General features: G+C 33.4%; 1 protein-coding gene across 1 annotated transcript; it reads left to right on the forward strand.

Annotated features, from left to right (window-relative positions):
• The first annotated feature begins 2,514 nt into the window (after window positions 1-2,514).
• Window positions 2,515-12,585, forward strand: LOC134853503 (uncharacterized). Its single transcript, XM_063869503.1, has 5 exons — window positions 2,515-2,632; window positions 8,266-8,405; window positions 11,257-11,311; window positions 11,767-12,002; window positions 12,364-12,585. The coding sequence occupies exons 1-5, from the start codon at window positions 2,515-2,517 to the stop codon at window positions 12,583-12,585; spliced, it is 771 nt and encodes a 256-aa protein (XP_063725573.1).
• Window positions 12,586-23,216: the final 10,631 nt, after the last annotated feature.

A 23,216-nucleotide genomic window follows, 5' to 3' on the forward strand; every position in this document is an offset into this window, starting at 1 on the left:
TATAATGGCTTATAAATTGTTTAAGCATCTAATTTTGTCGCTTTTAATTGATTATAAGTTTGATAAAATTACAATTAGAATTGTAATATAATTGATTATTTTCTCTTTTTTACTGAGTGCGGGTAGCTCTAAAAGATGCCTTACAGCTAGTTCACTTGAACAAGCCACTTGATAAAAAAACAGTCCATCATTTTAATCCACCAAAAAATTACAAAACAGAGGGCTAGAATTATTATTGTCTTTCTTTAACGCAAAGAAAATGAACAGTTTCTTGCTGCTATCATACCGAATCAATAAAAGAAATTTTTTTTTGCAAGGCAGCAGTACATATGGGATAGAGCCTGAGATCTTTTAAAATTTTCTTAACCTGTTGTAACATGACGTTCAAATAGTTTTTTTTACAATACCAGCATGCATCAAAAGCTTGGGAAACCTAACTGAGACAAAAATTGCAACAAAAAATATTGCTGATTATTTTTCAAAATTGTGATGGTCTCATTTATTTGCAATACCTGCAAAACGAAAGGATGCCCAGGTTTCAAAATGGTCTCCCGTTTTTCGAGGAGGGAAAGACTTAAATGTGGGGAATGGAAGAGGTTCGTTCTCCAGTTTTCTCTACCACCGCCCACTTTTACCACCCCCAGGGTGACGCGGGACGGTAAACAAGAGCTTTAGAATAAACTAGTGGAAGAGGTGACAAGAATGGAGAAAGAAAATTTCAGGAATTGGTGCAAATTTCGCAATTAGTTTTGCAATAAAACTCTAGGTTTTAAAACCCATTATATGATTCAAACAGATTATTTTCCATTACAGCGGTTGTTATGGAGTTTATTGATAATCATGGCAACAAAATATTTTTCATCGTCTAAATTTGCAAAAAAAAGGATTTTAAGATCATTTTTACATGAATTGTTTTCACTATATTCCATTATTATCCATGAAATCCTGTTGCTGGAGGTCCAGTTGAAAACTAGCAGATTTTATGCGGTATTTTAACATCCAGCAAACTTTAGCATAGTGTAAATAGAAATACTATTGTGATGAGGATATTTAATGTTAATAAAAATTGGTGGATGCTTCCGTTTGAAAAAGTCAAAATTTGTTACAAAAAAGGAGCTTTTTCTAAAAAGAAAAAGGTAAGATATTAGTTTTTTTTTTAAAATTGCAAGAGAACAACTTAACTACAAAACTTTTCAAAAAAATTGTCATGTTTAAAAAGAAAAGGTTTGTAACCAGTTTGAAAGTTCTCAGTTTTCCCAAAAGTTAAAATCGAAGGCCAACTAACGCGTTTGCGTAGACGAGTGGCTTACCTTAAGAGGATTCGAAATTAAACATGCCGCCAAAGACTAAGTTTCAGCGCTTTGAGGAAAGCTTTGACAAAAGTTAGTGTTTTTAATGCCCTCAACAATAACAATTTTAGGGTCGGTCAGCTAAGTATGGATTTCAATCAGTAATGCCATACAGGGGTAAAAACTTCCATTAGTTGTTTAATTTCATGTTTATCCTAAAAAGTTTATTCGTGATGCTTAATTTTAGCTTGATTAGTCATAATTTGTGTACCCGTACCGAAGCGAAGCTGTTTTTCTAGATAGAAATTCTATGTAGATTATCTCACCAAATTTTCCCGTTTTTTCTGTACAGAAATTTCTTATTTCTTATCTAAGGTTAGAAATAAACTATTTCTATTCTGAAAAATTAAAAAAAAATCGATTTTTCTAAACCAAATTTTCGAAAGTCCACTTCAAGTTTTGTCACGTGTCTTGTTTTTACAGAAATATTTGTTTTTTTTCAAGACAACAATACCTCATGCTGTTTGGTAGCGATCTTCCAGATTGATCAGTTTCACCTACACGTCACTACATTTTTTGCCTTTTTGATTTTTTGTCACAAGTTTGAGCCTTGTTGATTTGCGAACTAATAGCATCTTTAGAGTTTTGGCTTGCTAATTCAGTAGTTTTCTCCTTCTTTGAATTGTTCTCTGGATCGCTGACTGAAAGATGCAATTGAGCCGAATTTGCGGCCTGGGAATTGTTCAATGAGCACTCTGCTTTGTAGTCTTGGGTCTTGGACTGTCATCGGAGCCAAAACTTCTATGTACTGTTCCAAAGAGCAGATAGTTCCACAGCCAGGAACGTTTTGAGCTATTTCAGTTACTGTATTAATAGCACACTTGGTTGGCTACATTTCAAAATTTTATATCCTTTGTTTTTTCTCGCTATTTATTTGGTCCATTGAAATTGGTGAAATCAAATAAACGGATTTTTTGAATGGATTCTTTGTTGGTATTTTCCTGAATGTTTCTCATCTAATAACTCTCAATAACGAGATGTGTTCCTAAAGTTGTTCAAAAAGGTGATTTCATTGATCGAATGCGATGAAAATTTCATTGTTCAACACAGCAATCAAAAGGAGTTTTCGGGAAAACTCAGATGGTGCAACTAAACGGAACTAGCTTTTTCACTGTGCATAAAATCGGGACTGGCATGCACGTACCCGTTTTGTTTTATAATGAATATGAATAATGAACTTCAGATTGGTCTGCTGACGAAGAGGAGTCTGAAGAATGGCGACTTGCATCCTGGACTCTACTGGTTCAGACTCCTAGTCTACATTCTTCTAAAAATTATAGTCGGTTAGGAGTTCTATTGACAAGCGTATTTTCAAATATAAATGAATGTGTTTCCATTTTTTCAATTATTCAAGAAATTGTTTTTTCCTTACGAACGAGTTTAAAAACACTTTTTGTTTTCGATCTGCAATCACTTTTCATTCATCAGACGGAGCGCAGTATGGAGCACCTAATTATATTCTTCCACTCGGTGGGATCAAATTGGCAATTGCTTTCAAAAAACGATCTAAAAAATTAAACATGAAAAACAAAACTTAGAAATTTAAAAGCGTTTTCCTCACATTAGGTTGAAATTGGGTGAAAAACGATGACAGGAAAATTTTGCTTTTAATCATTATGGTAGTTTATGGCTCGTTTTAGCCAAAAATTACGCCATAAATACCAGATGATTGCTTAAAAAAGTGAGTCTTTGATGTAGTTAACACCTTTTAACAGGGTTAAGATCTTAAAACATTTGTATTAACAATTTATTTTTGTTGACACGAAAGCGAGGCAGAGCTTCGCACCACTTGCGATTCACAACAATCACAAAAAAAAGCTGCCGATTCAAAAAAAATATTAAAAACGTTGAAAAAAATAGATGAACAAAAATTTTCGTAAGTGTCGATGATGTACACCTAGAGCCCAATTAAATCCAGAGGCACGTGTTTGATGTTTTCTGACTTTTTAATATTGAAACGGGATGAATTGCGTAATTTAAAGAATGGACATTCCCCAAAATCTTAGTTGTTTCTCTACTAAATTAAGTGAGAGTGAAACCTTTTGAGATTTTTGAACTTTCCCAAAAACATAACCTTTCTCAAGCAAAAAATAAAAAAAGCAAGGAGAAGCCGATTTTGCAGGAAACAATTGGGCAACCGCTTTTTTTGATTGAAATAGTCATCTCAGATTTGAATTTTTGAAGATGGTAGTTTTTAAGAAAATTTTACGAACTTTACGAAGTTTACAAACTTTACGAAGTAGAAAAAAGGACGACCGTTTTTGAACAGCGACCAGTTGAGCCGAAAAAAAATGATTTCATTGTTCAACACAGCAATCAAAAGGAGTTTTCGGGAAAACCCAGATGGTACAACTAAACGGAACTAGCTTTTTCACTGTGCATAAAATCGTGAAAAATCGGGACTTGCATGCACGTACTCGTTTTGTTTTATAATGAATATGAATAATGAACTTCAGATTGGTCTGCCGACGAAAAGGAGTCTGAAGAATGGCATCTTGCATCCAGGACTTTACTGGTTCAGACTCCTAGTCTACATTCTTCTAAATATTATAGTCGGTTAGGAGTTCTATTGACAAGCGTATTTTCAAATATAAATGAATGTGTTTCCATTTTTTCAATTATTCAAGAAAATATTTTTTTCTTACGAACGAGTTTAAAAACACTTTTTGTTTTCGATCTGCGATCACTTTTCATTAATCAGACGGCGCGCAGCATGGAGCACCTAATTATTTTCTTCCACTCGGTGGGATCAAAATGGCAATTGCTTTCAAAAAACGATCAAAAAAATTAAACATGACAAACAAAACTTGAAAATTTAAAAGCGTTTTCCTCACATTAGGTTGAAATTGGGTGAAAAACGATGACAGGAAAATTTTGCTTTTAATCATTATGGTAGTTTATGGCTCGTTTTTGCCAAAAATTACGCCATAAATACCAGATGATTGCTTAAAAAAGTGAGTCTTTGATGTAGTTAACACCTTTTAACAGGGTTAAGATCTTAAAACATTTGTATTAACAATTTATTTTTGTTGACACGAAAGCGAGGCAGAGCTTCGCACCACTTGCGATTCACAACAATCACAAAAAAAAGCTGCCGATTCAAAAAAAATATTAAAAACATTGAAAAAAATAGATGAACAAAAATTTTCGTAAGTGTCGATGATGTACACCTAGAGCCCAATTAAATCTAGAGGCACGTGTCTGATGTTTTCTGACTTTTTAATATTGAAACGGGATGAAATGCGTAATTTAAAGTATGGACCTTCCCCAAAATCTTGGTTGTTTCTCTACTAAATTAAGTGAGAGTGAAACCTATTGAGATTTTTGAACTTTCCCAAAAACATAACCTTTCTCAAGCAAAAAATAAAAAAAGCAAGGAGAAGCCGATTTTGCAGGAAACAATTGGGCAACCGCTTTTTTTGAATGAAATAGTCATCTCAGATTTGTAGTTTTGTAGATGGTAGTTTTTAAGAAAATTTTACGAGCTTTACGAAGTTTACAAACTTTACGAAGTGGAAAAAAGGACGACAGTTTTTGAACAGAGACCAGTTGAGCCGAAAAAAACTGATTTTGTCACAAAAAACTTTTAGAAGTATCAAGTTTTCAGTGAAACATCACCTTGTAGTAACTAGAACTCACCACGTAGTTGAACTTGAATTTTCATAAAATTCGGCACGTCAGCTGAATAGCAGCATCAGCTCTTCATTGCAGGTTGAAGGTTTTTCAGACTCTTAAATAGGCCGTGATGGTTTTTACGATATAAAATACCATATTTTATTCAATAATTATTTCAAAATCTTTGAACAAAACTCTGGAATTTACATCGCTCCTAAATTTTGTTGGCCTCGTAAGCAGCGCACTTGAAAACAATTTTGTCCGAAATTGATTCGGTGGTTCTAGCCTAATATTTGGTTGACTAAAACAATTTCGTAAACAAAGTGCACCATAAAATGCGTGCTATAAAGTATTAAGCAATTAAGGTCTCCATCAATTTTCACGAAGCTTCAACCCATTTTGGAAGAAGGCGTTTTTTAACTTCAAACTTCAGGCGTTTTGTCCGAACAATTTCAATCAGCATTATACTATTAAAATTTGATAATCAATGCGCGACGAAAAAAGTCCTTTTAAATAACAGCACTTCCAATTTAAGCTGAGACTTGCTTAGACTCGTATTATTGCGTTAATCACGCAAAGTTTATCAATTCTTCTGGTACATAACCTACATGAAACTGTTTTTGAAATGTTTACAACTTTTCTACACATTTTTAATCAGTATTTTAAACCAAAAACTTGTGCATCGATGCTATAGGGTAGTCAAAATATTCAAGTGATTTTTCTGGTACGGACACTTTCAATTATTTATGGCAAGTCTTGCGTGTTCAACTGGTCTATAATTAAAATGAAAAATCAGATTTTGAAAAGATATATAATTCAAAAAGTTTTTTTTTCTAAAAAATGCAGACGGTTTTTGAAAGTTGACAATTTATATTAATGGGCACAATTCGCGCAATATATTTTTTTCTGTTATCAAGTGAGCAGCATTTTTAATCAGGTTCAGATATCGTCCACATTTGAAGCCAGCACTTGGAATTACAAATGAGTTGCTAGACGATACTTACATCATTTGGTACTTAACGTAGCTTGTAAAAGAAACTTTCAACAAACATCAGAAAACCTTTTTTAAAAATGACTGAAGGTAATTCAGACTGTTATGGGGTTGTGAATATGTTTTTTTGTTACTCAGGATAATTCATAAATTCTGAATTTGTTCAGGCTCAAATTGATTTTTTGCTGTTTGACTTATGACTACTTTTCATATACTTTGTTCGAAGACCAGCTCATATGATTTGTCAAAAGGAAGGCAAAACAACTATCTAACAACAAAAAGTTGAAAGTCACAATAAATTTTACAGATTTCTAGTTTTAAGCACGGAATTTAATTTTCAGATTTCTCAGTGCAATAAAAGAAATATCAATTGGTCCAGTTTTCTCAAATCGGGTTAGCTTTATCATAAAAGTGTAAGCAAGATTTTTAAGAACTGTTAGAAAATGCAGTGTTTTGACCTGATACCGGCAGATACGTATGAATCTTAAAAAACGAAGAGTTTCATCAATTATTTAGGTGCTTTTATTTTTTTTCCAAGAAAAAAAGATTCTAGGTTGTTTAAGCTCAAACCTCTTTTTTTCCCAGTTTGACTGCTCAAAGTTTATATTCAAATTGTCATCGGAAGTCAGACCGTAAATTGATTGAAGCTTCGTTGAAACTCACGTTTTACCTTCAAAAGGGTATAATTAAATATTTCACAGAAATTTTAAGATTTACGCATTGATTCTACGAATTTTGAGTCTCAACGATTGTAATGAAAAGGCTTTCGTAGATCAATTTGATGTTTTTTTCTTTTTTAGGTTGCATCATTAAATTTTTCATATGCCAAATAATATCTCTTGCGGATTCACGTTTCATTTCAGATATTATGCGCAAAACGTGAAAAACTTGTATTTAATTTTCAGAGTTCTTAACAAAGTAAAATTTTTCTTGTTACACAAAAAACGCTTTCTTAATTTTTTAAAATTTTTATCCAAAAGATACAACTCATCAGTTTTCCTTAAAATCAAAGAATTTTAAGACTAGATATTTTTCATTTAAAATTTGAAGTTTTTTTAAAAAAAAGTAAGTTATTAAATTTTCTCACTCTCATTGTCTATATTGCCGGGTTGACTTCATAAAAGAAAAATGCTTATCATACAATTTCATATATGGCGACTGTGGAATACAAAGTTTAAAAACTGTATTAAACGTTTTCTTAGAAATACATCTGTTCTATTTCCACTCTTTTTGAATCTTTCTGCTCAATAAAAAATTTTAATTTTGGTCAAGATTTTAATTTTGGTCAAAAAAATGCTTATCATAATTTTTTCAAATATGAAAATTGTAGGATATGCATGTCTTCAAAAGCAAAAACACAAATTTGAGGTAAAAGTGTTTTAGTACCTTTTTTGGTTGCAAACTTGCTTTTGTGCTCATATATAAATTCTTGCGAAAAAAAAATTTTGCATGCAAATTTTGACTTTTTGAGTTTATAACGTAGTCCAGGATGATTTTTTCACCCAAAAATCTCAAAACCACTTTAAGTGTTTTTTTTTTGTAAACACGATTAGTCATATTTTATTTGCTAAGATAAAAATAAAATTGTAAAAAAAACCGGCTTTTTTTCAACTACCATAATGTTTAAAAACAAAAGTATCTAGCCATATGCAGAAAGATACATTTTTGGTAAATAATTCCATGTAATAATTAAAAATAGGTGGCAAAAATCACCAAATGCAGTTTATCTGCGTGCTAACTGCCATTTACACTCAGAGTTTTTTTTATGACAAAAAGTCCAGGGTTAGTGTTCTGGATGAAAGACAAAATTCCAAACAACTACTTTAATGTATTTTCATTTATGGAAAAAATGCTTGTAATACAATTTCACAGTATGGAAAAATTGCCTATCATAATATTTCAAAGTAGGGAAAAAATTTTCATAGTATAAATTTCAAAGTTGCATGTTAATTTCATAGTATGTTTTTTTGGTCTATGAAAATGTATGAAACAGTATGATAAGCATTTTTTCATACTATGAAATAGTATGAGAAGCATTTTTGTCGACCCGGGTTCCTACTCTTTTGGCTACGTTTTCAAATCAAATGAGTTACGTTTGATCAAAAAACGCTTTCTGAGTAGTTTTTGTTTCCCAAAGTTCATGAAAAATCACTATTTTTGTCATTTTATATTTGCGTTTAGCCATAACCGAAATTATCATAACAAACACCAATTCAAGCCAGCCTCTGAAAGAAATCAAAAATTTGTGAACCAATTAGTATTGCGTACCTAGGTAATGAGCCATAAATGATCACATTTAAGGTTTTTCAGGCACGACGTTTCTTCGAACGAACAAAGATATAACGGATGACATTACGATGAAGATGATGTACTTTGTGCTGTGCTACGTGGTCATTCTAGCAATCTCCGCTGTCCCATTTTTAATCGTTATGCGACCAGTTTTCCTCAAAGTATGACACTCCAATTTCTTATATTACAAGAGTTCTTATTAGAAATTTTTGCAAAAGATAATTTTTCAAATTCACTTCCCGAACAAAGATAAAGTTGGAACCAACTACTCACAAATTTCATTTCATTTATTGTACCGACTTTCGATACGAAATTAACGGAATATTTGTGCTCGGAGTGCTCGGTAGAAATTTCGATTTTTAACTAGCCATTTTTGACGGAATTTTTTATACATTCGGAAGGCATTGTTGTACTGAGATTGAATTTGAAAAGATAGTTCCACCATTGATCATTTTTGTAAAGTAAAGATAGCTATTTTGGCCAATTTGGGACAATTAACGCGCGATATATTTCGCGCTCCTAACGCGTAAGCGGATTTTAATCCATCTTAGAAGTCGTTTCAAATCAGTGCGTCTCTAAATCCAAATTTGAAACAAAAGTGCCCGTATCAGGGCGAATTCCTGAAGTTTCCGACTGCCTTGTAAGGTTTATGGAGCACTCATGAAAAAAGATTCAATATAATAAAATAGAAGGAAATTTTTTTCTCTAAAATTTAAATAAGCTTCCATTCGCAATAATTGATTTGTTACAAAGAACGAAGTATATCCTTTTGTACTTTATATGGCGTGTGTGTGGGGGGGGGGGTAGATTTTTTTAAAATAAATTAATTTTTTTTGTTATATTGAATCTTTTTTAATGATGTTAATGCTCCATAAACATTAAAAAGCAGTCGGAAACTTCAGGGCTTTGCCCTGATACGAACAATTTATTTCAAATTTGGATTAAGAAACGCACAGAGTGAAAACATTTTTGATCAGTTTTTTTGGACTGACACCAAGTCAATCAACGAAAGGAAGACACTGATTGTTTGTTCTCCTTTCTTATGGTTTTCTCTTTTGTTAATTTCATCTAGGGAAAAGTTCCTAGTAAACGCCTTTCAGTGAATTAACGCCTTTCAGTGAATTTAATTTAACAAAGTGAAAATTTTGAGAAGAAACAAAAATGACAGTTTTTGTTAAGAGTCGACGAACTTTGTTCACAGACTTTTATATAGATCGTGATGACTTTTTTTTTCGTTTTGTTGTCATAAAAAGTCTTAAATTTTTTTGGCCTTTTTAGACTCAGGACTTTTTGGCTTTTTTCGCGGTGACTTTTCTTATGTTTTTAAGTTCCATTTGATTTTTTTGTTAAGAGGAAGATAACAAACTCCTTTCTAAAACTGCAAACGGCCAGGAAAAACGTGATCGACCTGTAGTTTTAGATGGAATTTTTCTTTTCAATTTTTGCAGCGAAACAAGAAAAATTACCTATTTATCCATTTATCTCAAACTGGGGTAGTTTTATCAGCGAAGTGCCAATCATAACATGTTCCAAAAATTCGAAGAACTTGAAGGCTATCAATTTGATATTTTTCAAAAAAAAAACAAATCAACAGAAAACAAACAAAAAACACGCAACAGAAAACAAACAAATTTGACTATTTTTTTTAAATTGTCTACACTGGCTACTGGGTCTGTTTCCATTTCAATTTTGCTTGCAATATGAGACGCAACTAAGACTTTCAGTAGAAAAGGTGCCAACTACTCAGCAAATTGTGATTTATTGTTATTTTTGTTTTATTTTGGCAAAAGTTTTTTTGAGACGCAACTAAGACGTTCAGTAGAAAAGGTGCCAACTACGCGGTAAATAGTGATTTAATGTTATATTTGTTTTTTGGCAGTATTTTTTTGAGATGCAACTAAGACGTTCAGTAGAAGAGGTGCTAACTACGCAGTAAATTGTGATTTATTGTTATGTTTTTTTGGCATTACTTTTTTTATTTGAATTTAAAATTCAGAAGGAAAGTTATCTCCACTATCGTAAAAATTACAAAAAACATGATTGGTTTCTAAATTTGAAAATGGAATTTGATTATCAGAATTCCCAGCAAAAACATACTAATTGATCCAGTTTTCTTAAATTGGAATAATTTTATCATAAAAGTGTTAATCATAAATTGTTATAGAAATTCAAAGAAATTCAAAGCCATCTACTGTTTTTAAGGATAATCCCAAATTAAAGATGTTGAAATTCCCAAGTTGAAATTTAAAGAAATCTTCTGTAATTTTTTCTGCTCACTTGCGTTACTTGACTCTTTTTCAACTCTCTGCTGGCTGTGTTCAAAGACTGCTGTGTTCAAAGATGTTTATTGTATTTTTATCTTCTCATTTGTTTTTTGAAAAGTTTCAAACAAAACTGCTCGTATCAAGGCAATGTTCCGACTGCCTTTTAAGGTTTATGGAGCAGTAATAACATTAAAAAATTGAGTTAATGAAAACAAAATGAAAGTTTTTTTTTGAAAATTTGAAATTTTTCATGAAAATCATCCACCTACACGCCATATAAAGTACAAAAGAAATAGATTTTGCTCCTTGTGACAAATCAATTATGGCAAAAAAGCTTCGTACAACCAAATTTTGAAGATTTCTAAGACGAATTAACTCTCCGCTTACGCGTTAACAGCGCGAAATAAATTGCGCGTTAATTGGCATAATTTGGCCAAAATGACAATCGTTAAACCCCCGTAAATTTAAGACAAAAAATCAAAAGTGAAATATTTTTTCAAATTTGAGCTCAGGACAACAATACCTTTCGAACGATTTTTAAAAATTCCGTCAAAATTGGCTGGTTAAAAAGTCGAAATTTGCCTGAAGAAAAAAAACTCACCCCGAGCATAATTATTCCGTTGCTTTCGTATCGAAAGTCGGAACAATAACCTCATATTTCTTGGGACAAATCAGGGCAAACTAATTTGAAGCACGAGTAGAAATGTGAAAGAAAGTAAGCTATTTTAATGATGTATGGTGTTAACAGGAAATATCCAATGGTTTAATTGACACGGGGCAGTATGTCATCGCAACGTTTATAGGTAAGAATTTTATGCCATCGCCGTTATACTTTTTAAGCAAATATATTGTTTTGGAAACATATTAGCTAAATGGGAAACCAAAATCAACCGTAACACACATTTCGAGCTGACAAGTCGCAATGCTTTCAATTTTTTTAGACACTTACTGTGTTCGCAAAACTAAAACACTCTGTAAAACTTTCGAACCGTACAGTTTTTTGAGTGTTAATGAAAAAATTAAATATATATTTTTTGATTCATGTGTTTTTTTAATTATTTTTTCTTCACACTAAAAAATTTTTTGTCGATTAAACTTTTGTAATTTTTTTTGAGTGCGGGCTATTTTGTGCATATGCAACTTTACATCGACCACATTTTAGGATAAAATTGTCCGCTCTCCTAAAGCCGGAATTTAAAAAACGAATGACTTTTTCTGATCCCTAGGCAGAAATTAGACGCGACTTGAATATTTGCAGGCATGATACCTGGTGTGTTGGTGATTTCTCTTGTGACGTCACTCATGATTGTGTACATGCCAGATGTAAATGGGTTCGGTATCTTCTTCGTCACCACCTCCCTCGTCCTCATGAATGCAGAGTCCTTCATGTACATGATGTCCACATTCACAGACGAGCACGTGACTGCCACTGCCATGGCGGCCGCCTTCTTCGGCACATTCTTGATATGTTGTGGATTCCTTCTACAGAAAAGCGTGAGTGACACAGCACAGGTTTTTACCCTCCCCCCATGCAATTTTAGAAAAAAATTTAGAAAACTTTATCGACCTTTTTTTAGGTCGACCGAATAGATTTTTGAAATAAGGCCAAAAAAGCGTTTTTATGCAATTAGGGGAAAATTTGGACCAAAAAATCGAGTTTTTTCGGCGCGCGCTCCCCCCTTAAAATTAGTATATATTGGCGCCAAAGGCGCCCTTAAACTAATTTTAAGATCAGTCAGCCAAAAATGGATATCGGCAGGGGTCGATTACCTGAAAAGAGGGCGTCCCCCAGCCCCTTTAATCCGCTACTATAAAAGAGAATAGGCATCGTCACCTCTTCCCTTTGATTGACTAGTTTTGCGATCACCTCATCCCGGATTACTGGATATGGATGAACTATCTAGCCTTCCACACATATGCACAGAGAGCCTACATATACACTCATCTGGACGGAGTGGATGGGAACAAGACCGATGAAGCGATTGCGAAGCATCTTCTGCAAGAGATTGACATGGATGACGTGGACATAGGAGTGGAGCTGGGAGTCCTGACCGGATACATGTTCACCGTGTTCTGAATCTTCAAACTGGTGATGCAGTTCAAACACACAGGCAAGAAGTAGACTGAACAATCAGCCGATATATAAAACAACTCTTAATTTGCGACAACAAAAGCAATAGCAATTTTATGATGATTTAAGTGAAACTATAATAAAAACACCCCAAACTTTTGGCACCACGGTTGACACATAAGTGCTATTTCGAAGGATTTGTATAATTTGGTCTTTGACAGCGTTGACTAAGTACTAAAGCCCACTACTTCTAACTGACAAAAAAGTTCAACATAGGCTTTTGATCCACATATGAGCCACATTTCAAAGCTGTTGAAACAAGAGAGCAAAAAGTTTTCACGCTTGTGTCAAGCAGAAGCTTCATTGACAAAACGTTAGGAAAAGTACTTGCTGCAAGTAAATTCACTCAAAAAAAAGTTAAGGTAAATTTACCTTAAAAAATACCTTAAAAAACCTAATAATAAAGGTAAATTTGCACTACCTTAAGTACACCTTAACTTACCTTAAAACACCTTGAAAATTTACCTTAAATCACCTTAAAAGTTAAGGTGTATCAACCTTAAAAAAAACATTAAAAAAATTTTTTATAGGTAAATTTACCTTAAAAATTTACCTTAAAAAAGTAGGTAATTTAACTACATTTACCTTAACATTAAGGTGTTTTTACCTTAAATTTTTACCTTAAGAACACAAAAGTTAAAGTAAAATAACCTTAAATGTTAAGGTAAAAAACCTTAATTCTCTTCCCTTTAAGGTTTTTTTACCTTAACATTTGAGGTTATTTTACCTTAACTTTTGTGTTTTTAAGGTAAAAATTTAAGGTAAAAACACCTTAATGTTAAGGTAAATGTAGTTAAATTACCTACTTTTTTAAGGTAAATTTTTAGGGTAAATTTACCTATAAAAATTTTTTTTAAGGTGTTTTTTAAGGTTGATACACCTTAACTTTTAAGGTGATTTAAGGTAATTTTTTAAGGTGTTTTAAGGTAAGTTAAGGTGTACTTAAGGTAGTGCAAATTTACCTTAACTTTTTAAGGTGTTTTAAGGTACGTTAAGGTAAAAATTCTTGACCTGTTTTTGAGCGCATAAATGAAACAAACAACTTTTAATCCATTTAAATTCTATTGGGGCTCATAATTGCGGTTGATTGCAAAAGCCACAACCAATCAAACTCCCCGAGGATAATTTAAGGCAAAATATGAAGACAGATGGAAATTAGAAACCTATGAAAAAAATTTATTAAGTAGATGTCAGCTCATGTCTTACAGAAGTAAGACACTTCAACAGGACCGCCACGTGAAGGCCTCTACAGTTGGTCCCACGTATGGAACAAGGAAAGGCTCGCTAAAGGTAACAAATTCACATAACAGTTAAGGCTACTGGAAACAAATGTGTTCGCTAATTTACCTCAAAATGAGACATCCAAAAGTTTAACCAGGTAAATTTCCAGTAACCCTTCTTTCCAGTCAAGCACCAAAATTAAATTATTCATTCAAATGATATCACCAACTTGCTAATTTTAACAGCAAAAGAACGTTCCTTTCCCAATTCCTATTCGCAATTATTTAAACAAACACAAAACAATTATACAACATTCAAAAGAATAGCTAATTATGAAACTTGAATTAGAACGAAAAACAAGTGAAAGATTCCGGTTAAATAGGAGGGCAGAGATCTGATTAAAACTTCACATCACAAAATTGAAAAATTATAAACGGAAGATACTCAACCCGAAAAGGTTTCGAGCCTCAACTGTTTATTTGATTAACAAAGTTAGTAGCTATTAAAACCATGGTTAAGCATTGCCCCTGATTGCAAGTAAACCCGAAAAAGTTTCAACTCCAAATCAGAGTCAACTTTAAAGCTACTAACTTCTGGCACATTTGAGAAAACCGAGAGGCCAGAAAAAATTTCAATTTCAAATAAGCAAGCTTGGTTAAATTTAGGGCTTCACGACTAAGTTTATCCATTAAATAGTTAAGTATAAAATAAGAATTAGAATGAACAGTAAGAGAAAGATTCCGGTTAAAGTAAGAGTGAAAAGATCTGGCTCAAACTACACAACACGAACATGCAAAATTACAAACAGTAAGTAGCTATTCAAATCATGGTTAAGCATTGCCCCTGATTGCAAGTAAACCCGAAAAAGTTTCAACTCCAAATCAGAATCAACTTTAAAGCTACTAACTTCTGACACATTTGAAAAAACTGAAAGGCCAGAACAAAACTTCACTTTCAAATAAGCAAGCTTGGTGAATATTAGGGCTTTACGACAAATTTATTCATCAAATGTTTAAGTATTAAATATGAAAGAGAAAAAAACAAGGAAAAGATTCCGGTTAATGTAAGAGGAGAGATCTGGTTTAAACTACACAACATGAACATGAAAAATTATAAACAGAAGATGATCAATCCGAAAAGGTTTCGAACCTCAACTATTTATTCAGAATAACAAAGTTAGTAGCTATTCACATCATGATTATGCCTTGACCCTGATTGCAAGTAAACCCGAAAAGGTTTCAACTCCAATTCAGAGTCAACTCTAAAGCTACTAACTTCTGACACATTTGAGAAAACCGAAAGATCAGAACAAAATTTCCTTTTCAAATTAGCAAGCTTGGTGATTTTTAGGGCTTTAAGACAACTTTATTTATCAAATGGTTAAGTATTAAATATGAAATAGAATGAACAACAAGAGAAAGACTCCGGTTAAAGTAAGAGGGAAGGGATCTGCTTCGAACTACACAACAAAAGCACAAAAATTATACACAGAAGATGATTAAATTGAAAGGATTTTCAACCTCAACTGTTTATTTAGATTAACAAAGTTAGAAGCTATTGAAATTGTAGTTATGCCTTGACAATGAATGAAATGAAACCCGAAAAGGTTTCAACAGCAAATCAGAGTCAATTTCAAAGCTACTGACTTTGGACAGACTTTGAAGTAAGTCACCTTGGCTATTTAAAGGCTTTAAGATTCACTCCAACTTCAAAGCTATTAATTATTATATATGGGTTAGCCTGAACAACATGTGCATGATTCCCCTTAAGTTACGATCGCAAAATATTTCAAGATTACCCGATAATGATTCGACCTCAAACAAGAATCTAACTAATATTTAAAACTGATGCAAATTAGGAGTAAGACCGTAAAGCCCAAAAAAAGATATCAAAAAGATACAATATCAGAAAAATACATATCAGGCTTTAAATTAAAGTACAAATACATGAAACCAAAGAGAGAGAAGCATTTATAAAATTCCGGTTTCAAAAATTATGACAAAGATCCAATTAGGCCTAGAATTTTTTTGAAGACTTTTTTTAAATTTTTTTTGAACGAGCTTTTGAATGGAAGTAGAACAATGGACATTTTTTTTGAATAATTAATCTTTTTGAAGAATTTTTTACGTACATTTTTGATTAAGCATGCAAATTAAATAAGTATAGAGAGACAACAGTCGATTAAGTAACGCCAAAAGTAAGCTTTTTCTAGATTTTGCAAACTTTTGGTCTTTTTGCGAAGTTTTTTGTTCTATCTGGAATATACAATATCAAAAAGATACAAATCAAGCTTTGAAGTTAATCACTAGACAACAAATAACACAAAGTACAAAAACAAAAAAGAAGAGAGAGAAGCATTTAAAAGATTCCAAATACAATAACTATGACAAAGATCCGATTAAGCATAAAAACTTTTATTTTTTTTTATTTTTCAGACGTTTTTTTTTAAATTTGTTTGAAGTAGCTTTTGAATGGAAGAAAAACCGACAATTTTCTAAATTTTTTGAAGAATTTTAAAAGTATTTTTCTTGATTAAAAAAGCAGCGACAACAAACAATTAAAAAACGCCAAAAGTAGTTTTTTAAATTTTGCAAATATATTGTTTTTTATGATTTTTTTGAACCTTTTTGTTTTTTCTTAAGGGAGGCCTGTTCTTGCGATATTTAGATTTCCTTCGTAACAAATTTTTCCCTCATAATTCTACAACAGTTAGCCATTAATTTTGCAAATTTGCCAAAAAATTCCGGTTTCAGATGGTAATGTTCGTCGTCTCTGAAATGACAAGGAGAAATAGAGTTGTTTGGAATAATATCAGAGGCTAAAGACTCCTTCAGTTTTCTGTTGAATGCCTTCACAGCTTCCGCATTATGGTCTTTCCTCGGAAGTAGTTCAACAAATTTGACATACTGCTTTATGTTTAACTCGGGTATATGGTCACGCAAATCTTTATAATATTTAATTAGTTGTGCATTGTCCGTATTATTAAAATCATTATTACCAACTATTATTACAATATATTTAAACCAAACGATTTCTGGATAGATAAATTGAAGGTGTCGCGCGCATCGTCCCGATCTACTGTTTACAGCTAAATTATATTTATTAAAGAGATCGAAGTCTTTCGTAGCATTATATGCGTATTTCATATTAGAATCACCAACAAACAGAATTTTGTCATCCAAAAAATCACTATAATTCACAGTTATAATATAAAACATGTAGTGCAGCATGCTAAAAATTGCATTCTCTTACTGTTCTTTTGGGGATAGTAGTTTAGGTGGGAAGTTAAGTTTTCTTACACTCATAATTTCACTCTAAAAGACAATTCACAATTCAATAGGTGAAGTTTATAACACAAGACGAGCTAATCAGAGCTACAACTGAAAGATTCAAAGTAAGACGCGTAATTATTAAAAACAAGACGATTGCGTAGGACAACGTGAAAAAACGAGCAAGATGCAAGGAAGCAATGATGCAGCGATAGCGGATGAAAATCGAATAATTCTTTATGGCGTACAACTTGAGTGTTATCTTTCTGGTACTGAGTTACTAAAAACGATCTTGAATGGTGCTCATAATGTTCTAATTTGAGTTTCGAGGAAACAAAAAAAAATTGAATCATTGGAGCTTAAAATACGTTTAATTTGACAAAAATTTGGAGTTAAAGGGTCAGCATTTTCCAAGGATAAAATTAGCACATCGTCAACTGAGTATCGGGTACCTTGAATAAAAACACTACGAGATTCAAAGACCTCATTGTTTGGGAAAACTTCAGGGTAAAAACAATGGGCTAGCTCATCAGACACGGTAACCACTTTCCTATTCGGGAAACCTTCGCTTTTTCGGGGAACAGAGTCGCGCCAATCAAGAAATTGATTCAACTGATGTCTAACAGCTATAGTCTTACATATATTTTTAAAATTATTGGTCTTATCGGCTATATGTTTTTATAAAAATATGCTTTCTTTCGTATTTCAGAACACTTTGATACAAAAAGGGTCCTGATGATTTGAGAATGCGAGGATAATGGATCAACTTGTGCTGCTTGAAAATTATGGACTCTGCTGGATACATCTCCCTGAAGGCAGCCAAATGTTGCTCTAAACAATAACTTCAGTTTCTTTTTAAGTTTCTTAGCTGAAAAGAAATTATTCAGACAAAACTTACGAATTAAAGCGCCAAGAACTTGATAGTCGGATTCTAAAAAGCAGGACTCATTAGAAAAGAATTAAGATACAAATAGTCCAACAAAAACAACCATGTATCATCCATAACAGGGATGAAATCGCCAATTATTGGTGGCAGAAAACGGAACAGAGTAAACATTTGGTCATACTTCTGCTTGAAATGCCCGGCACTTTTGTCCTTAACCCGATCATAACTTATTTCTGAAGGCTTTCCGTCAATATCACGACCATAACCAAAATGATTAATCCTATAATTTAAATCATTAATTGTCAGGTAATCAGGAATTAAATCATTCAAGACAACTCTTAAAGTGTGCATAAGACCGCCTTGGAAAATGTCATGATGTAAATCACCTGTGAAACTTTCGTAGGGGTTAAAAAAATTTGTTTTTATTTCACAAACACGCTTGACACCGTTACCCTTCTGCTCGAAATTTTCAATACATCTGGATGGGGTTCTCAACTCGTCAAAACATTCTTCGTGTCTATCTTTAAATATGGATTGAGGAATTACACACTTAGAGCAACAACTACCCGCAGAAAAACTTTCGTTAAAACCCATAACTGCATTATACGCTAAATTGTCAGCCACAAAAGTCATGCCTTTGCCAAACAAAATAAATTCCTTTCCACTTCTGGTTAAAATTTTCATTCCTTTTTCAAGTTGTTTGAGATCTTCACTTATTGTATTTAAAACTTCGCTAAAACCAAATTCTACAATATCAGGGTAGGCAACAAACGCAACAACATGCATCATGCGCATGTCAGATGAAATCCATGGGGGGAGATTGCTTAATGTCCAATAAAAACCGCCTAATTTATGAATGGTTGTTCTTGTGCCAATGGGATTAACCGGCTCAACTTCATCAAAATAAAGTTGCAGGTACACGTCAAAAATCTTATCAGAATTGGAATCAAAAACAGAAGCTTCAATATTAGGTAAATCTAGTACGTCCACATTAGAATTGACTCTAAAACGTCCTTCCGTTTGCATACAATCTAAAAGAAATCCGTCGTTACTTAGTTTATCTAAAAACTTACTATACAAAATGCATACATCAAGAATTTCATCATGTTCGAAGATGACATTTTTCAACACTTGAGAAATAGAGATGAACTGACCATTTTTCTGAATTTCACGATATACCGTCATACCTCCTGTGTTTCTCGACTCACATGTATTGCCAAACTTTAAATCGGTTGACATGAAAAAGGATTTTTGATCTTTCAAAAACTTTAGAAGTTGATATTAGTTACTCTCAGACGAAAAACAAAAATTTTCACAAGAACTTTTCAAGTTGGTGTATATTGCACAATCATTTACGTTCGGTACCATCGAACCAATCTCTATCAGTGCTCTTAAAAAGTTATCAATCATGTCACTAGCTACATTATAAGCATTTTCCATAAAATCGAAACTTTGCTTCCAATTATTTGAAGAGCAGTGCAAAGACTTGAAAAGCAGCTCACGACCAAAAGAACCATCACAGAAACGAATAAAATTTCCTGATACATCAATATTCATTTCATCAGTAAGAATAGGATTGGGTGTACTTTTATCAAAAGATAGATCATTGCTTGAAAAATTGCATGCAGGTGGTTCATTTTCAGTTTCAGAACGATTATTCTTACATGTTTTCTCAAAACACTACGAGAACCAAAAACTCGATAACAGAAAGCACAAGGCCAGTTTTTTGCATTTCCATGATATTTGCCAACATGATGATCAAAATTTGCAACACTTACAGCACGGCTACTACAACCTTCAAACTTACAAGAGTGATTTTCCCTTTTTTGAGTTAAAAACTTAGCTCTTGTCCAAATATAGCTCTTTCGCTGCACAGCCGAACTACTTTGAGTTATCATACCTGTTCTGAAGCAATCAGTAGTTCCTGAGGATGTTTCTGAAACTAGTTGAAAATTATTTGTTTCTATTGATTCAACAATTTCATTGGTTTTGATGATACTGATTTCACTTACATTCGAACCAGCACTGTTTTCAGGTTGAAAAATTGGCGTGTTATTGCAAATAACATTTAAATTATCATTCATCAAAACTTCATCAATTAGTTTACATCGGTTAAGAGCCAATTCTGTTTCATGCTGCAAAATATGTCTATTGAATGTAAAAAAACCCGTATAACTTCTCCCACATCCCTCCAAAGGACAGTCAAAAGTAACTGCTTTTTTGTGCAACAAAGTGAAATGCTGCATCAAGTTTACATTACTGAGTCTAACTGGTACAGGGCATATGTTACAATCAAGGGTAAACAAGTCATCGTTGTATAAACTTTTTACTGCGGCAAACCTGTTTCTGGAAGACTTACGCGATCCAGATGCAATGTTTGAATCTAAATTGAGCGCAGAGTTAGTTTCCTGGGACACATTGTAAATTTTATCATTCTCCAAAAAACAAGTTGATATTTTGCTAATACAGGTTAATTGATCACCTGCATTTTCTGTTATTTCAGTCTTTTCTGTTACCTCATGTGCATGGTTATTTTCAATGCTTAAGTTTTCGACTTCCGAACTTTCTAGAGTGTTAAAAGCAACATTTCAGTACTTTGTTTTACTTCACAACCCACATTGGAAATTTCATCAGTGTCCGTGGAACTTGTTGGTAATTTGCTGATACATGTTATTTGATCACCTGCATTTTCTGTTATTTCAGTATTTTCTGTTACCTCAGTTACATGGTTATTTTCAATGCTTAAGTTTTCAATTTCTGAACTTTCTAGACTGTGAAAGGAAGCACCTACAGTACTTTGTTCTACTTGACACTCGTTGATTCTCACAAGATTAGGTTCGTTGTTTTCCACATTAACATAGAAGCATTTACCAGACCGCGTTCTTTTTGGGGGTCTTGACGTTACCTTGCTCACCTGCTTTGATGTGTGATACTTGCTGTGAGGACACAGGCAAAATTCCATATTGGCTCCAAAAAAAGACTTACCATACTTAACCGTTATTTCAGATCCTTTTTCAATATTAACAAGAGTTCGCAGAAACACCACTCCCTTTTTGCCTTTTTGAACTTCGTAACTACAATTTGGCTCACACTCATGATTGACAAAAGAAATCGGTCCTTGCATTGAGTAAGAACAACCATCTTTAACAAAAATTGAGTAATTCAACGCGGGGTTTTCTACAACATGCCCAGGACAATTCGCAACGATTCCCTTTAAATGCGGTATCAAGGTATTTGACGGAAGCCCTACTTTCGCAACGGTTTTATATCCTACATAACCCCTTTTCGTATCTTCGCAAAACCTAGTGTCAACTTCGAAAGAAATATAATTCAATACTCCCTGATACATTTGATTCCTGTATTGAAAAAGAGAAGACCCTTCATCAACCGGAATTCTCTCCGCTTCAGTTACGGCCCGATGACTTCGTTTCCCATCTTGATCGATCAACGTTTCTAACAAAATCCAGTCAGCACTTGAAACCGCAGAGTACTCCTGCACACAATTCTCAACATTGATTTTTTGCTCCATTCCTACAAAATTTTCAAAAAAAACAAGATAATTCCAAGAATAACTAAGACATCGCATTCCAATTAAATTATTATGAAGACAATCCATGTATCTGGCAATACTGATGAACAACCTTCCGGACAGATTATCGAGGTACACAGTCATAATCTAACTTTTCCCAGAATAAGTGCAGCAAGTGTCAAAACCAACTACCAAATTCAGCGAATCGTACAGAATTTTAAATGACTTTCTGAAAAAAAAGCTTTTAATGGACTTTGTTCCAACAACATTAGCCAAACAGCTGTCGCAATTATAAAAGTAGTAGCAAAACAATATTTTTGTCTCCTATGAAATAGTATAAAACAGAACAAAACCATGGTATATCATTTAACAAAAAGTTCAAATTTCGGGGCTTTCGACCTCCTGGTTTATTTTCCGCGCCAAGAAGTCAACCTGAGTTGGCACACGATCAGTGCTATTTTGAATACCACACTTTGTATGAAGCCCCACAGAACCGACGTGGTATCAGGATACCGCCTGTTGAGGACATAGAACAGCCGAAAAGCTGTATCTATGGCACCAAACACATCGTCAACTTCAATGACGCCTTTTGGTCCAACAACGAACGTCTAAAAACGCAGAAATTGAACGTCACCTCACTCACAAGTATACCATATGCGAAAATAATTTACCTGCACAGTGGTACAAAAAATTGTCCCCATTTCTTTTTGGTTCGCCAGGAACTCTAGGTTACCCAAATCCTATACAGTGTTTTTAGATTAATAAACTTGCTCAGAGGTAGGATATTGTATGAAAAACGTAGGGAATAAATTACCGAGATATAAACTATAAAACTCTCCCGACAGGCGCGGATAGCTTCTGGAATACTCCGCCTGTTCTTTACTCCTGTTGCTTGCTTAGCCGGAGCAAGAGAAGCGAGGCACCTTAGGGCAAACTCGGCATCGGGGTCTAGATAACCATCAAAACAAATAAGAACTCCTAAAAAAAATATTGAAAGGGCGCTCAAATACCTACATCTATTCAACCGCAAAGCAGTTATTGAGTCAATTGCTTCATGTGGTGCATTGGACGCATACCGCATCACTTTGGTTACCAATGGGGCAAAGAGATGCGCAAATGTGGCTTCCACACATTGAGGTACCCACAATTTAAACTCCTCATTCAGCTAGTTGAACAAAACCAGGATTTTAGCTTTGAAAAAAGTAACTTTGAAGCAAAAAAAAAAACAAACTACTTGCCTCCTTTTTCACCTTCACGTTCAATCCAATTATATATAGATAGTTATCATAATTTATTGTGCCTTTTGAGCACAATAAATTCTTTCGGTAAAGAATAGTACGCTTCCTTGTCTCGCTATAATCTATGTTTTCACCGAACTTCTCCACAAGCTCTTTTAAGTCTACGTCCTGAAGCTCACTCGCGACACTTCTTCTTTTTCTCTTTCGTATTATTTCCAAACCTGATCAAATGGAATTAATTAAGATCAAAAATATCGGATATGAAAAATAATTTTCGATTATCCAAACTATTATAAATAATACACCTTTAGATTGCTGCTTTGCAATCTCCTGTCGTTGCCGCTCACCGCGCCGTGATTCCAAATTCTCTTCTATGAGACCGGATTGGGGATATGGTTGGTATTTGTCTCCCATGAGCTTTATTTTAAAGAACG

Source organism: Symsagittifera roscoffensis, chromosome 8 (genome assembly GCF_963678635.1).
Source record: "Symsagittifera roscoffensis chromosome 8, txSymRosc1.1, whole genome shotgun sequence".
Lineage (NCBI taxonomy): Eukaryota > Metazoa > Xenacoelomorpha > Acoela > Convolutidae > Symsagittifera > Symsagittifera roscoffensis.

What these genes read in the sequence shown, in the direction of transcription:
- LOC134853503 (XM_063869503.1), top strand. Translation starts at nt 2,515, where the DNA reads ATGAATAATGAACTTCAGATTGGTCTGCTGACGAAGAGGAGTCTGAAG. An exon ending in TCTTCTAAAAATTATAGTCG is followed by an intron (nt 2,633 to 8,265) that starts GTTAGGAGTTCT and finishes AAGGTTTTTCAG; the next exon opens with GCACGACGTTTCTTCGAACG. An exon ending in TGCGACCAGTTTTCCTCAAA is followed by an intron (nt 8,406 to 11,256) that starts GTATGACACTCC and finishes TGGTGTTAACAG; the next exon opens with GAAATATCCAATGGTTTAAT.